The sequence below is a fragment of the Anomalospiza imberbis genome, chromosome 24 (genome assembly GCF_031753505.1).
Source record: "Anomalospiza imberbis isolate Cuckoo-Finch-1a 21T00152 chromosome 24, ASM3175350v1, whole genome shotgun sequence".
NCBI lineage: Eukaryota > Metazoa > Chordata > Aves > Passeriformes > Viduidae > Anomalospiza > Anomalospiza imberbis.
Window position 1 is genome coordinate 7,156,100 of NC_089704.1, and position 12,924 is coordinate 7,169,023.

The 12,924-nt window shown below is 58.3% G+C and overlaps 1 protein-coding gene across 2 annotated transcripts in view; it reads left to right on the top strand.

The window, feature by feature from the left end:
- Nucleotides 1-3,807: 3,807 nt before the first annotated feature.
- ZBTB16 (zinc finger and BTB domain containing 16) overlaps nucleotides 3,808-12,924 on the top strand; it is a 55,178-nt gene continuing 46,061 nt past the window's right edge. Inside the window, exons 1-2 of one of the 2 annotated variants that reach the window (XM_068172166.1) lie at nucleotides 3,808-3,952; nucleotides 4,430-5,767. In XM_068172166.1, the coding sequence (XP_068028267.1) occupies nucleotides 4,500-5,767 (1,268 nt within the window). In that variant the 5' untranslated portion in view covers nucleotides 3,808-3,952; nucleotides 4,430-4,499. Of the gene's footprint in view, nucleotides 3,953-4,425; nucleotides 5,768-12,924 lie in introns of both variants that reach the window. The other variant, XM_068172167.1, reaches the window with a different exon arrangement.

Consider the following 12,924-nt stretch of genomic DNA (forward strand, 5'->3'; position numbering starts at 1 on the left):
CTGCTAGCTCACGCGGCCGTGACACGATGATCCCCGTCGCTGCTGCCGTGCCTCTGTTGCGTGCTCGAGCGTGCCCAGGTGGCATCCCACACCCAGCAGGGCCGGGAGGCTGACGGGCGGGCATGTGGGGAAGGGCACACAGGGGTTTCTGCAGTGTGGCACGTGTCCAGTCAGCTCCGTCCGAACCACCAGGCTGTGCAGGTCTCCTTTCCCACAACAGCAGGCAGCTCCTGCGCAGCTCCGTTGGGCTGGCTACAGCCGAGCTCCAAAAATGACTTACTTTGGGATCAATGCAATGTGGATGGCCCGTATCCCACCACCCCACGCCACAGCCCCCGATCCAGTTGCGTCCTTGCATGACTCTCAGGTTCCCCTTGTGCAGCACGCAGGGGCACAATGAGGGGTCTGTTCCTGGCCCCTCCACTCCCCCGGGCTGCCACAAGGCACACGGGTCCGGTGTCCGCGCGCTCGGACAGAGCCTGGTGCTCGTCAGTGGGGTTCAGAGGAAGCTTAATGCACCGTGGCTGCACACTGAGCAGCTTTCCCGGGGCTTCCACCCTCCCCCTTGCAAACAGCTTTGTGCATTTAGGCTTTTTTTTTTTTGAAATAAAGTCTAACACATTTAATCATCTTTTCATAAGCTGTCAGCTTGCCGCGCGCCAAAGCAGAGCAGCGCGCTCTGCCCCGGCTCCCAGCAAAGCAAATGTGCCTGGAGAAATCCTGCTCCTGGGAGCGTGCACACAGGGGCTCAGGAGCTGTGAACATTCCTCGGGGTCTGGGGTGAGATCAAAAATCAGTTTTTGAAAGTTATGGATTTTTCACTGAATTTGAAACAGATCTTATTTTGCACAGCATCTTTGCTCCAGTGTTTCATAATTCAGCTCTGCACCAGCAGTGCTGTAAAACTCAGTACACTGGAAAACTCGGAATACATCAAAAGCAAAACACAGCTAGTCCTAGGAAAACATGGGAATGTGCCTGTCCCCCACCCTGTAGGTTCTCGGCAGGAGCAGGCAGAACAGTGCAGGGGGCAGAGCTGGGGCGGGCACAGCTGAAGTCAGGGCCTAGCAAGCTGGAGAAGTCGAGCTGTGTCCTTGCACGCCTGTCTGGGGTGGAATGGGGAGATACGTGTCTAACAGCACAGGAGTGTGTGTGATGGAAAAGGGCATTTGCAGAGAGTGGAAGAAGCTGTTGTTTTGGGCATGATGGAGAGGAGCTGCTCCTCTTCCCTTTCCATTCATACAGGGTGGGTGATTCTGGGACACCTTCTGGCTGAAGTTGTCTTCCAGGATGCTTTTTGTGGACTAAGCATCCTGAACAAGGAATTTCCTTTCTTACTGTAATTGTGGAGACTGCTTGGTTTTACTCTCCTCTCCACCCACTAGCTGCCTCTTGGAGAAGCATCCCAAGGCTGCCCTTGCCATCATCCCTCAAAATACAGGCTGCTGCATTGCCCAGTCCTTGTCTTCCCACAGACCTGGTGCTGCTGGCCAGGATATTTCCACTGGGGAAACAAACATTTGTGTCTCCCTGTCCAAGTAACTGATGGGGCTGAGGGCTAGGAGTGGATCTGAATGGATCCCTCATTTTCCTGGGAAGGATGTCCATGCTTCACCTGGTCCTCACACAGAAAGCCTTTCCTGAGGAACCACCGACTCAGGGGTTTAATGCTGGAGGTTAATAATAATCGCACCAGGCAGCACATCATTGCACCGTATCTGGTTGAGAGATTTACAAGTGAAACTCGTGGCGGAGGAAGAAATTGCCTCAATCACTCGGAGTAATGGCACATGGAGAGGCACTTGGGCGTGACTGCTACTTAACACGGAGCCCAGCTTGGCTTCATTTAGCTGCTGGTGCCTTTCTAATAAACACGTTACACTACAAGGTGGGGATTAAGATCAGAAAAGTAAATAAATTGGAAACTGATGGGGAGAGATGGGAGGGAAATGGAAGGTACCGGGGAGGAGTGACGAAGGGATTGACTCCCATGCCAGGACATGGGGAAATGACCCTGAAGGCCATGGCTGTAGCTTTCCAAGCATCTCTGTGGGCCTCACCTGTGGCCTGCAGGTGCTGGGCAGTGCAGGGTATGTGGGGTGTCCCTGCTCAGGGTCACCAAGCTGGTCTCTGCCTTCAGCAAACGGCGGCTGTGGGAAGTTCGTGTCTTAAACAATTCAGTAGCTTTTACTATATGTATTAGAGGAGCAACAAAAAGTGCAACGCACCAGTTGACAGGAAGGACTGGGGGTTAATTTTCAGGATGCTGCCTGGGAATTTAGCCGTGGTATTTCCATTATTGCTAATGGGAGTCATGCAGCTTAATTTCATGTGAGCTATACTAAAAACATACTCGTAACTGCCTGCAAAATTTCAGTCCTGAAATCAAGCCTTTTAAAAGTTAGAGAAGGGTAAACAAACACCTGAAACCACAGTGTCTCACTATTTCCCCCTCTCAGCTGTTTGGATTTTAAAGTCTGGAAGAGGGAGGAACTCAAGCAGTTTGAGACAATTAAAAACCCCCATCCTGCAGGCACGCTGGCTGCCTGTGCAGTGCATCCCTGCTCTCTGCCAATTACAGCAGCAGAGTTATAACCCCCGAAAAAATAGGAGTAAGTTGATGCCTTACCCTTAACTATAGTACGGCGAGCACGGCGTTATCACACGCGTCTAATAACCCGCGCAGCGCCGCCGTGCATCGTGAGGCCTCCGTTATTAGGCTGTTCTCGTTAAATGACTGCTATCATCTGGTCCCAAAGTACATTAAATCCCATTATAATTATAAACACACTTCCCCATAACGTTCTCCTTAGATTACATTTGCGCTGCTTTACCCCAAGGGTATCTTTGTACTAATGCCGTCCGTGTTTGTTGTTTTAGCTGAAGACACCGGGCCCTGCGCCGGCTGCGTTGTGCCACGGGCGCAGCAGGGAGGGAGGGCAGAAGGGAGAGCTGTGCGGCTGCCACCCTGCCCCTCCCGAGGATTACACAGGTCTCTGGGTGCGCTGAGCGTGGGCACCGCCAAGGAGCTGAGGCACGGCCTCGGTCCTCGGATGCCGAGGACCCGCGGTGCTCCCTCCGCGCGTGGCCCGCTGCTCGTGCCGCTGTCGAGTGTCACGGTGCCGTTGTCGGTGTCACGGTGTGGCTGGCGCCTCACCGCGCGTTTCGCTCCCTTCCCGAAGGCGACCCTTGCGGCAGAGCCCCATGGCCCGTCCTGGGGTGCGGGCACTCGCCACATCCCTACATACAAGTGGTGCCGTCACGGCGTCAGTATTTTATCGGGGGGGGGGGGAAAGGGGGGGAAAGGGGGGGGAGGAAGAAAAACCAGCTTCTTCGGGGCGAAAACGTGCTCGGTGTCACATCATGTCACAAGCACCGCAGCTCCCGGTCGGAATCGGCCACGGGACTCCAAACTGGGCTCTGAGGTTGGTTTTTACCGTCTCCACCCCGGGGCCGGGGGTCCGCCCAGGCGCGGCGCGGGGGGCGGCTTTGTCTGGCGCGGGCGCGGCGGGGGCGCAGCCGTCGGGGCGGTGGGCGCCGCCCGTCGGGGCGCGCAGCCCCGCTCGCAGCGGGGCCGGGGGCAGCCGCGCCGCTGCCCGGTGCCGCTCCCCGGTACCGCCGGGCTTCCGGGTGCCGGGCTCCCCGCCGCCGCCTGCGGCTCCTCCATGTTTGTTGTCGGCAGCGCTGTCCAGCCGCTGCCGCTCGCTCCCCGCAAGGTGCGGGGCCGCGCGGGGCGGGGCGGGCCCGGGCGGGGGCGCCCGCACTCAGCTCGGCGCGGGCGGGGGGCGCGGGCGGGGGGCGGGGGCGGTGGCTGGGTGGGTGGGGGCGGCCTGACGCGGGCGCGGGGCGGCCCGTGGGCCGGCGCCGCCGTGATTTGCTGCGCGGCGCGGCGAGCGGCGGCGGCGGCGATGAGAGCGGGCAGTGCGAACTGCCGGAGCAGCCGCCGGCCGCCGTGAGTGCGGGCGAGGGGGGGGGCGGCACCGGGACCCCCCGCGTCCCCCGCCCCGGGACCGCCGAGTGGCTGCGGCTCCGCCGCTTCGCCGCGCACCTGATGGGGCCGAGCTGCCGGCGGGACGGGGCGGCCGGAGCTGGAGCCGGGCGGCGGCGGGGGATGCGCACCTTCCTCTCCCTTCCCTCCCTTGCCTTCCCCGGCCGGCGGTAGCGGGAACGCGGCTCCGGCAGCTGCGGATCCGCCGAGCAGCGCGGAAACTTTTGGGCGAGTCGCTGCTGGGCTAACTTCCCTCTCCTCCCCGCTCCCTTCTACTCCCCGCTCCCTTCTCCTCTCCTTTCTCCCCCCGGCTTTCCTCTCTCCCCCACCTTTTTTCTCTTTTTCCCCCTTTTTCTCTCTCTTTCGTCTCTTCCCTCCCCGCTGCCCCTTTCCCGCTCCGCTCTGCTCCTCTCCCCCTCCGCCTTTTGTTTTCGCAGATAGTCGGCACACAAAGCTGGTCCTAGATTTGAGCGACGGCGAGACACCCTGATGTGTGAGCCTGGGGCGCGCCATGGATCTGACTAAGATGGGGCTGATCCAGCTGCAGAACCCCTGCCACCCCACGGGGCTGCTGCACAAAGCCAACCAGATGCGCCTGGCGGGGACGCTGTGCGACGTGGTCATCATGGTGGACAGCCAGGAGTTCCACGCGCACCGGACCGTGCTGGCCTGCACCAGCAAGATGTTCGAGATCCTCTTCCACCGCAACAGCCAGCACTACACCCTGGACTTCCTCTCGCCAAAGACGTTCCAGCAGATCCTGGAGTACGCGTACACTGCCACCCTACAAGCCAAGGTTGAGGACCTGGATGACCTGCTCTATGCTGCCGAGATCCTGGAAATTGAGTACCTGGAGGAGCAGTGCCTGAAGATCCTGGAGACTATACAGGCCTCCGAGGACAATGACACCGAGGTTGCCATGGCTGATGGAGGTGCCACCGCCACCACTGAGGAGGAGGAGGAGAAGAAGTCAAGGTACATCAAGGGCCTCTTCATCTCCAAGCCCACTGGTGAGGAGGGTGGCTATGCTGGCATGGCCAGCCAGAATCTGCTGGCAACCACAGTGGAGCAGAGCCCCTCTGCCTCCTCATCCTACTGCTCCCTCTCTTCCATGAGCCCCACCAAGGCGGCGGTGGACAGCTTGATGACCATTGGGCAGTCACTGCTGCAGGGTGCCCTGCCACCCAGTGCCCCCGAGGACTCGCGCTCTGCCGCCACGCGCCGCCCCTCTGGCCTCGCCGAAGTCAAAACTGAAGCAATGCAGGTGGATGAGGCCTCCAGCCATGACAGCCCCCGGGCAGCCGAGCCCGGTGCCTCCGGTGGGGAGAAGCCTGACGAGAAGGGCAAGGAAGGACCTGGCACCCCGACCCGCAGCAGTGTCATCACCAGTGCCCGTGAACTGCACTACACCCGTGAGGAAGGTGCCGAGCCACCCCCTGAGCCCGGCCAGGGGCTGCCACTGGGGCCGGAGCCGTCTGCCGCTGCCCCGGGAGAGAAGTCCTTGGGCATCTACTCTCTTCTGCCGAACCACAAGACTGAGCCGGTGCTCGGCGTGCCGCCCACTGCGGCGTCCGCCCTGCACGTGCAGCCGGCCCTGGCTGTCTCCATGGACTTCAGCGCCTATGGCGGGCTGCTGCCCCAGGGCTTCATCCAGCGGGAGCTGTTCAGCAAGCTGGGGGAGCTGGCAGCCGGCATGAAGACAGAGAGCAGAGCCCTGGGTGAGCAGTGCAGCGTGTGTGGGGCAGAGCTGCCGGACAACGAGACCCTCGAGCAGCACAGGTGAGTGCCGAGGCCGGGCTGTGGCATGCTGCACCGGGCAGCCAGGATCTCGCCGGAGGGTTTCGGTTTCTGGCTGAGTGGCATACGCACTGGGGCAAAGTTTCCATCACGTACCCCAAAACCAGCTTGTGGAGTAGCGTTCTCAGAGGGATGGCTGTTGCAGCTTCCCCAGGTCTGGTTACCGTGCCAGAAGGTTCCTTCCAGTGAGTGCTGGCTGGGGACGGCCCGGATGAGCTGGGGCCGTCGGTGTTTCCTGCGAGCATAAACACCACCGGTTTCCCTGGCTGGCATCAACCAAGCAGCTCACAATTGCTACCCTTTGAGTTTTAGGGATCTGCGTGTGGAGAGATGCAGTGGGGACAGGCAGCTCTCGCCCGCTCTGCTGAGAGCTGGCCCCCCTGTGCTAGTGCCGGCGCACGCCAGCGCGGGCAGTGGTGGCAACATGTGGTGACTTGCCAGCCTGGGGGGGTTTGTGCCGCTCAGCTTCCCGGTTTATGAAACATTTGCGCTTCGCAGAAAGTGGCGCGGGGGTCAGGCTGGGTAACGCCGGGGCGAGCGCAGAGGGCTCGGGCTGCCGCAGAGCCGCGGGTCTGTCCCTGCGGGAAAGGTGAAGGGCTGAACCTCCAATAGCTGCAGATGCGGCTTCGGGGCTCCCCTGCTCGGGGTGGGGGGTCTGTGCTCACTCCCAGCCCCGCGCCCTGGGGCTTGCTGCGGGCTGGGAGCGTGGTGGTGGTTCCTGGCACGTGAGCTCGGGGCTCCGCTGTTTATTGCCTCCTGGTCGCGGTTCAGGGACCAGGGCTTGTTCCCTCATTTGGCTGGGGAAGGGAGCCGCGTTAATTACCACACCAAAATCGGTGTCGGCTCTGAACGTGCTCCGGTGAGCGCTGCTCTGGCCCCCGCTGCAGCCCCGCCACAGGAAAGCAGCGTCCCGCCCAGGGCAGACATCCCCGGCATGGTGCCGTAGCTTCTCCCTGCCTCCCCTGGCTGCACGCCCTGTCAGATTTTTAATGAATCAACAGGTTAATTAGTCCTGATGCACATAAGGCTCCAGGGCCGGTGTCCGTGCCGGCACGTGCCTCTGGCGGGGCAGTCGGTGCTGCCGGCGCGCCCGCCGCCGCCAGCGGGGCGGGAGAGCTGCTGCCGGCTGCCGGGGCAGCGGCTCCCCGTACGCTCAGCCCGGGAGCGCTCCGGCGGCGGGAGCCGAGCTGCCGAGCCGGGATCCCCGGCCCTGCGCGGGGCTGGAGTGCTGGCAGCATCGCCCCTCGCTCTGCCGCATGGACCCTGCGGGGAGCAGCCTTCACCCCTTGAGGGTCCTCGGCTCCGTGTGGGCGCACAGCCGCTTTCGGCTTTGTTCCCCCTCTCGCAAGTGGGAGAGCCGGGGCTGGCGTTGGTTACGTCCCCGAAGCCGCCTCGGCCGTGCGGTGATGCAGACCGAACGTCACCGGGAGAGCTGCAGTGAGGGCTCAGGGAGAATTTTAACGTGCCTTTCTGCCACGGTCTCAAGGCTCTCCCTTTCCCCCTCCAAGCGAGAGCAGCAATTGCTGTGGCCGCAGTGGAGGGCGATGCTGGGACTGTCCGGAGGCTCCCGTGGCCAGCCGTGGATCTGTCCAGAGGGAGGGAGAGCTGCGCGGCCAGATCCTTCCCCGCGGGGTCGGGAGACAGGGAGCACGGCCCAGCTGTCCAGCACGGCAGCCCCCATTTCACAGCGCCTTCCCGGGCTCAGCTTGTTTTGACAGCCGCAGCTTATTTCTCACTTATTCATGATCTTATCGTGAGGCTGGGCACACGCCGGGCTCCATGGGCTGGGGTCTGCCCGGAGCATGGAGCTCAGCACTGGCCCCTGCCAGTGGAGCCTTAAGGGCAGTTGCTGAAGCCAGCACCAAACTCTGTTTGCCTATTCTTGCTTTCTGACCCATTACCTGGCACTAGCAAACTTTGCACGGTTAGCCAAATCCTTTGAGCCGTGTTTAAACTGATCTGTAAGACCGTCCGTGTTGAAAGGCATTGGGTAACAGTCCAATGAACTCACTCCCCGGCCCCCAAAGTCTAAATCCCAGGCGGTTGGTGTGTAGACAGGGTCTCATGTGGTTTTTTTATAGTGTTTGCTTTCTAATACGTTGTGAGAATTACCATTTGGCGAGGATTTGTGGGATCCTATTGTATTCATGGAGCTGTTAAACAGCATCTGCGCTGGGCTGGGATCTGCAGCTCTCTGCCGGAGCAGCTCTGGTGGCAGCTGCACCGTGCTGGCTGCGGGCTCCTCTTCTCTCCGCTGCCTGGTGCTGAGGGGGCCTGGGGATCTGCACCCTGCGCTGGGGTCGGGGCACCACCTCCCCAGCCGGCTGGAGGGGGGGCAGGATGTGCCGGGGGCACCACGGTGTCGCTCGCTGACTTGCGCTGACCTCCTTCTGCCGTGCACTCGCTGCTGTGGTTTTGCTTTCCGACCCTGATGCGAGGCGGAGGTGCCCGATCAGAGCCGTTCCCAGCTGTGGTGAGCTGGGGGCCAGGGGCCAGGGGTGGGGGTACCTCACTGTTCCGTGGGGTGCCTGGCTGCCGGTGTGACAGCTTCCACGTGCCAAGCCCCAGCAGGTGACAGAGCCCGAAGCCACCCAGCACCGATGCCGCTCGTTCCGCAGGGAGCTCGGTGAGCCAGCGCGTGCCGAGCCTGTTTGCAGAGCACAGGCAGCCCATGCATATGGCAGGGCTGTTTGTTTACACACACACATGCCTATAGAAGTGTAAACATATATGTTTATAGTCTTGGAGCCTTCTGAGTGTTGCTCCTGTCTTCATTAGTATGGGAAGCACGTGCAGGAAAAAGGAGAGCAGAGGGTTGGCCTGGCCTCGGCAAGCACAGGGGGCCACTGGCTCTGGGTGACAGACAGTGCCCGAGGGACAGTCATCTGCCCTGGCCCAGTGTGGTAACACGGCTCCTTGTCCTCGTGGCAGCACTGTCTGTGCTGTGTCATGCCCAGGAGCACTGAGCTGTGACCTTTGGGGGGCCAAGTGGCCACAAGCCTGGGCGCTGCCTCTGATCAGGGTTTTCAGGTCCCTGAACTCGCTGGCTGCTGCATGATCCATTTTCTTTCTCCCTTACCAACCTTATGATTTTGACTAATTGAGTGTAGATTGAGTCGTCGAGTCTTTAATTTTTTTTATAAAAGATTTCCTTCTGGGTTCAGCAAAGTTCAAACTTAATCTAATGTTAGTATTGATCGTCACTTCTAATTGCAGACAAAAAAGCCCTAGTTCAGTGGCCCTTTTGGGGGCTGTTTTGTGAAGGAATACCTCCAGGCTGTAAGGTGAGAGCTGTGCCGAGCTGCCAACTGAGCCTGGCATAATTTGTCATCGGGAAGTTAAATACCTTAAAACTTTAAAAAAATGAAACCATTTCTTTTATAAGGTGATAGTGACTGGGAAGGCTGCCGTGGGGATGTGATCCCATACGCTTCATTTATGGCACAGTCGAGGACCCCAAGCCAATGCTGCCTGGGAATTCACCTGCCACAGCGATGCAGCTGCTGGCAGCACGTGTGTCCGTGTGAGACGGAGATGCTGGTCTGGAGAGCAGAAGTGCTTTCGTGGTGATGGTGTCATGGTGGAGGCCAGTGGTGGGTGAATGCTCCTCGTGGAGCAATTTTGGGTGGAAGGTGCTTGTCCTCACTGTCATATGGGGGGATGTACCTTGGGGAAAGCTTCCATTCCAGCTGTCAGGTCTGTTCTGCATTTTGAGGTTCCATGGCTGAGCTGTCAGCTAAAGACGTGTGTGTGCCAATGGAGGGTTTAAGGACAAGGGTAAGGAGGCTCGCTGTATCCCAGTGGCTGCTGGCCAGCCATTGTACCCCAAACTCCAGATTTGTGCCCTCTTTTCCCACTGAAGGACAGAAAAGCAGTGGATCTGCCTGTCTGCTACCAGCAGCACCAGTGTTCGGGGCCAGGCATCGACGCTCCCACAGTCTGAAATGCTCCTGCTTGGGAAAAGTGCAGCTTCCCATGCGGATCCAGCCTTTGGCTCTTCCACTGGCAGCCTCACCTCCCCTCTCTCCACCTGGATTAGCTGAGCGTTGTACTGCTAATGCCATTAGGCACGTTGGCACTGCTCGGCATGTCACAGTGAGAAACAGATGCAGTGTACCATTAAAGCAATAAACGTGATAAATCGGATCCCAAGTGCTTTGTGAAATGTTATTAGTGTTAATTTCAGTAGCCGAATACAGTAGTTGTTTTTTATTTTATTTTAAGCATTTGTCAATTTATGTTCCACTGCAATTTAAACTTTTTAAAAAAGGAGGAAAAATGGAAAGCAAGCAGGGGAGGGAAGGAAAAGCCAGGGCAGCAGCCCCCCAAACTCTGCCCGTGATTACTTCCAGAGTTCAAGGATGACCTGGCAGCTCTTGTTTCTTGTTGATGGGCCTTATTAGCGGCACCTGGCATCATAAGGGGCTAATGGAAACCAGCGTTCCCGCTGCCGGGCCGCGGTGCAGGGCAGCCGGGCGAGGAAGCTCTTATTAGCTTTATGGGCAGGGGGACGTGCCCCGCTCAGGAAATGAATGTTGCAGCTAAGGTCCACGGCGCTGACCCCGAGCGTGTAACCTGTGAGCGCTGGCCGAGACCCCGCGCAGGATGCTTGGGATTTCGGGGGCTCTCTGGTTCTTGTCATGGGCAGAGGGGGAATACAACGTGGTATGTTGCAGCCTTGAACTTTTGATTTATTCAGTGGGTAACTTAACCATTTCCATACTCAGCTCCAAGTGTGGAGGGAGAAAAGCCCCCTTTGGCTTCCACATTATTCCATCCATTATTCTGCATCAGTTTAGTTATGCATGCACTGCGTTCGAAAGCGAAGCTCTGAGGTTCCCATCAGAAAACACCTATTTCTGTGTATTTTTTTGTTGGTTTGTTTGCTTGTTTGTTTCCCCCTGCCCAGTGAAACTCTGGTTTCTCCTGGCCACGATGCCTGGTGCTTCTGACACCTTGCAGAGGGACATCCATTGGCGCGATGGGGTCATTGCCTGCTCTCTGCCTGGTGTGCAGCCCCTTCCCCAGCACCGCTCAGTTCCCAGGGACCAGGACCCCATTGGCTGCAGGGTTGGGACCCCAATGCATGAAACCTCCTGCACTGGGGACACTTGGGTGGCTTTTCCCCAGAGCTGGCTGTTGCTGCAGCAGCTCGATGAGATTTTCAGAGCATCCACAGTCCTCGTTACACCTCGCACAGTGATGTTGGTTACAATGCCTTTACAGCGGTACAGAGGGCCCCTCAGAGAGCCTGTGCTGCTTCAGGGGTGACTGTCCACCCTTTCTTCCTTCCCCTGTGGAGAATGGGAGTGGTGCAGAGCAGCCTGGGCTGTTGGTGACAGAGCGTTCCTGCAGCCTTCCCCGCTTCTGTGGGATATTGGCTCTTTAGTTACACCAGTCTGTAAATCTGTTTTCCTTGGATAGAGTAAAATGATCTGCATTTTCCTTTTTGCCTGCAATTAGTAAGATTTTTCTTTTATTCCCCCCCCTGCCCCCCTTGACAGCTTCAAGAGAGGCTTTAAATGAGTAATTACTAAATATTTCCCGGCAGCCAAACACGGGGCCATGGCATCTCCTGTTGCAAAAGTGAAAAATATTTCTGTTTGCAGTTAATTTTAGTGGCAGGCAGATCATGTTAACTGGGTGTAATTGCTTCCAGATATGGCAGAGGGTTTTGTGTGTTGGGATGAAGGGTCTGGTAAGTGCTCACTTCCTGTGTAAATTAGCCTATTCCATTCATTCCTCCTCACCCGGCAGTCCTGGCTTGTGTCACTCTGCCGGTGAGGGGTTCTTCTCCCCAGCCTGGCTCAGTGCTTTATGGTGGGATCAGTCCTTTGCAGGGCATTGCTCCCTCCTTTACTGGAAGGGATCTGCATCCCACCCTGCAGCCGGTGACCCGGACAGAGCTTGGCGTGCACCCTGGCCCTGGTAGAGTTTGGTGGTGTGACAGGTACCAGCTGAAACAGGAAGGGTGGCACAAAGGGAATTTCAGACAGAATGTCATATGAGCAACAGGGAAAGGTTCTTGTATCGTTTGGTATAAATGCAGACATGGCAGGGGAGTCTGTGTGTGGCCAGACACCTTTTTAACATCGCTGATGAGTTTCCAGTGCAGCCGTGACATCTAGTTTTGTTCCCAGGCTAAGCCCAGTTGCTCAGACCTGCTGTGGGGTGTTCAGGAGCATCACCTCTGTGTCCGTTCTGGACAATCTTTATCCAGGCTGAGGCGTGCCTGAACCACTTGGTTTCAGTTTGGAACACGCTGGTTCGCGTTGGCAGTGCTCTGGGTAACTTCTGTGCTGACAGCAGAGCAGCAGGTTCCTTTGGAAGAGTACAAGTGCTGTTGGACCATGTCCTTCACAAGAGGTCGATTCCTCTTTTTGGCAAGAGGTCACTCTGCATCTGAAGGAGGGAGCATTGCTCTAAAATCGGGGTTGCGGGAGCGAGCCTTTGTGGCCCAGGCTTACGCGCTGGCCAGGGGCCAGGGCCGCCCGGATCATTTTCGCTGTAGTGTTCTTAACTGATTTTAAGTAGATTATGCTTGGATACGCGCCCTGCTGTGCTGGTTCAGGTTTCCATCGGCCTTCGTTGTCTCATTGCTGTTTTATTGGCACGTTGTTTAGCAAACAAGCCGGCAATGCGCGATTGAGGAAAAGCTTCTCCACGTAGGCACGAGCGCTGCAAGGCGCGCAAAGCCTGGCTAGAGCCGGCCGGCCGCCATAAATCAGCGTTAAACACCCTGCTTTGTTAGCGGTGTCAGCGCGGGAGATGGGCTGGTTATCGGCGTGTATCAGCCGGGCTGATAACCCCGAGCTCGCTCAGCGCTGTGCGAGGAGCGGCTGCAGCGGGGGAGCGCGCTGGCGCCGGCGCGGGCGATGCTGTGGTGCACACCGCCAAGGGGACCTGTGCAGCCCCTGCTTGGCAAAATGCACCTTCATCCATCTGCAGCTTGTGGGGGCGAGGAAGGGGCTTGCTGTCACCTTGATGACCTGTAAGGAAGGGAAATGTCAACTGAGCATAAAAACAAAGAGAAACTCAAAAAACCCACAGCCCCAAGCACCAGGCCATTTCCATCGCCAGCGGCGTGCTTCAGAAGACACGTGGTAGGGGACGTGGGGACATGTTTTAGTGGTGGGTTT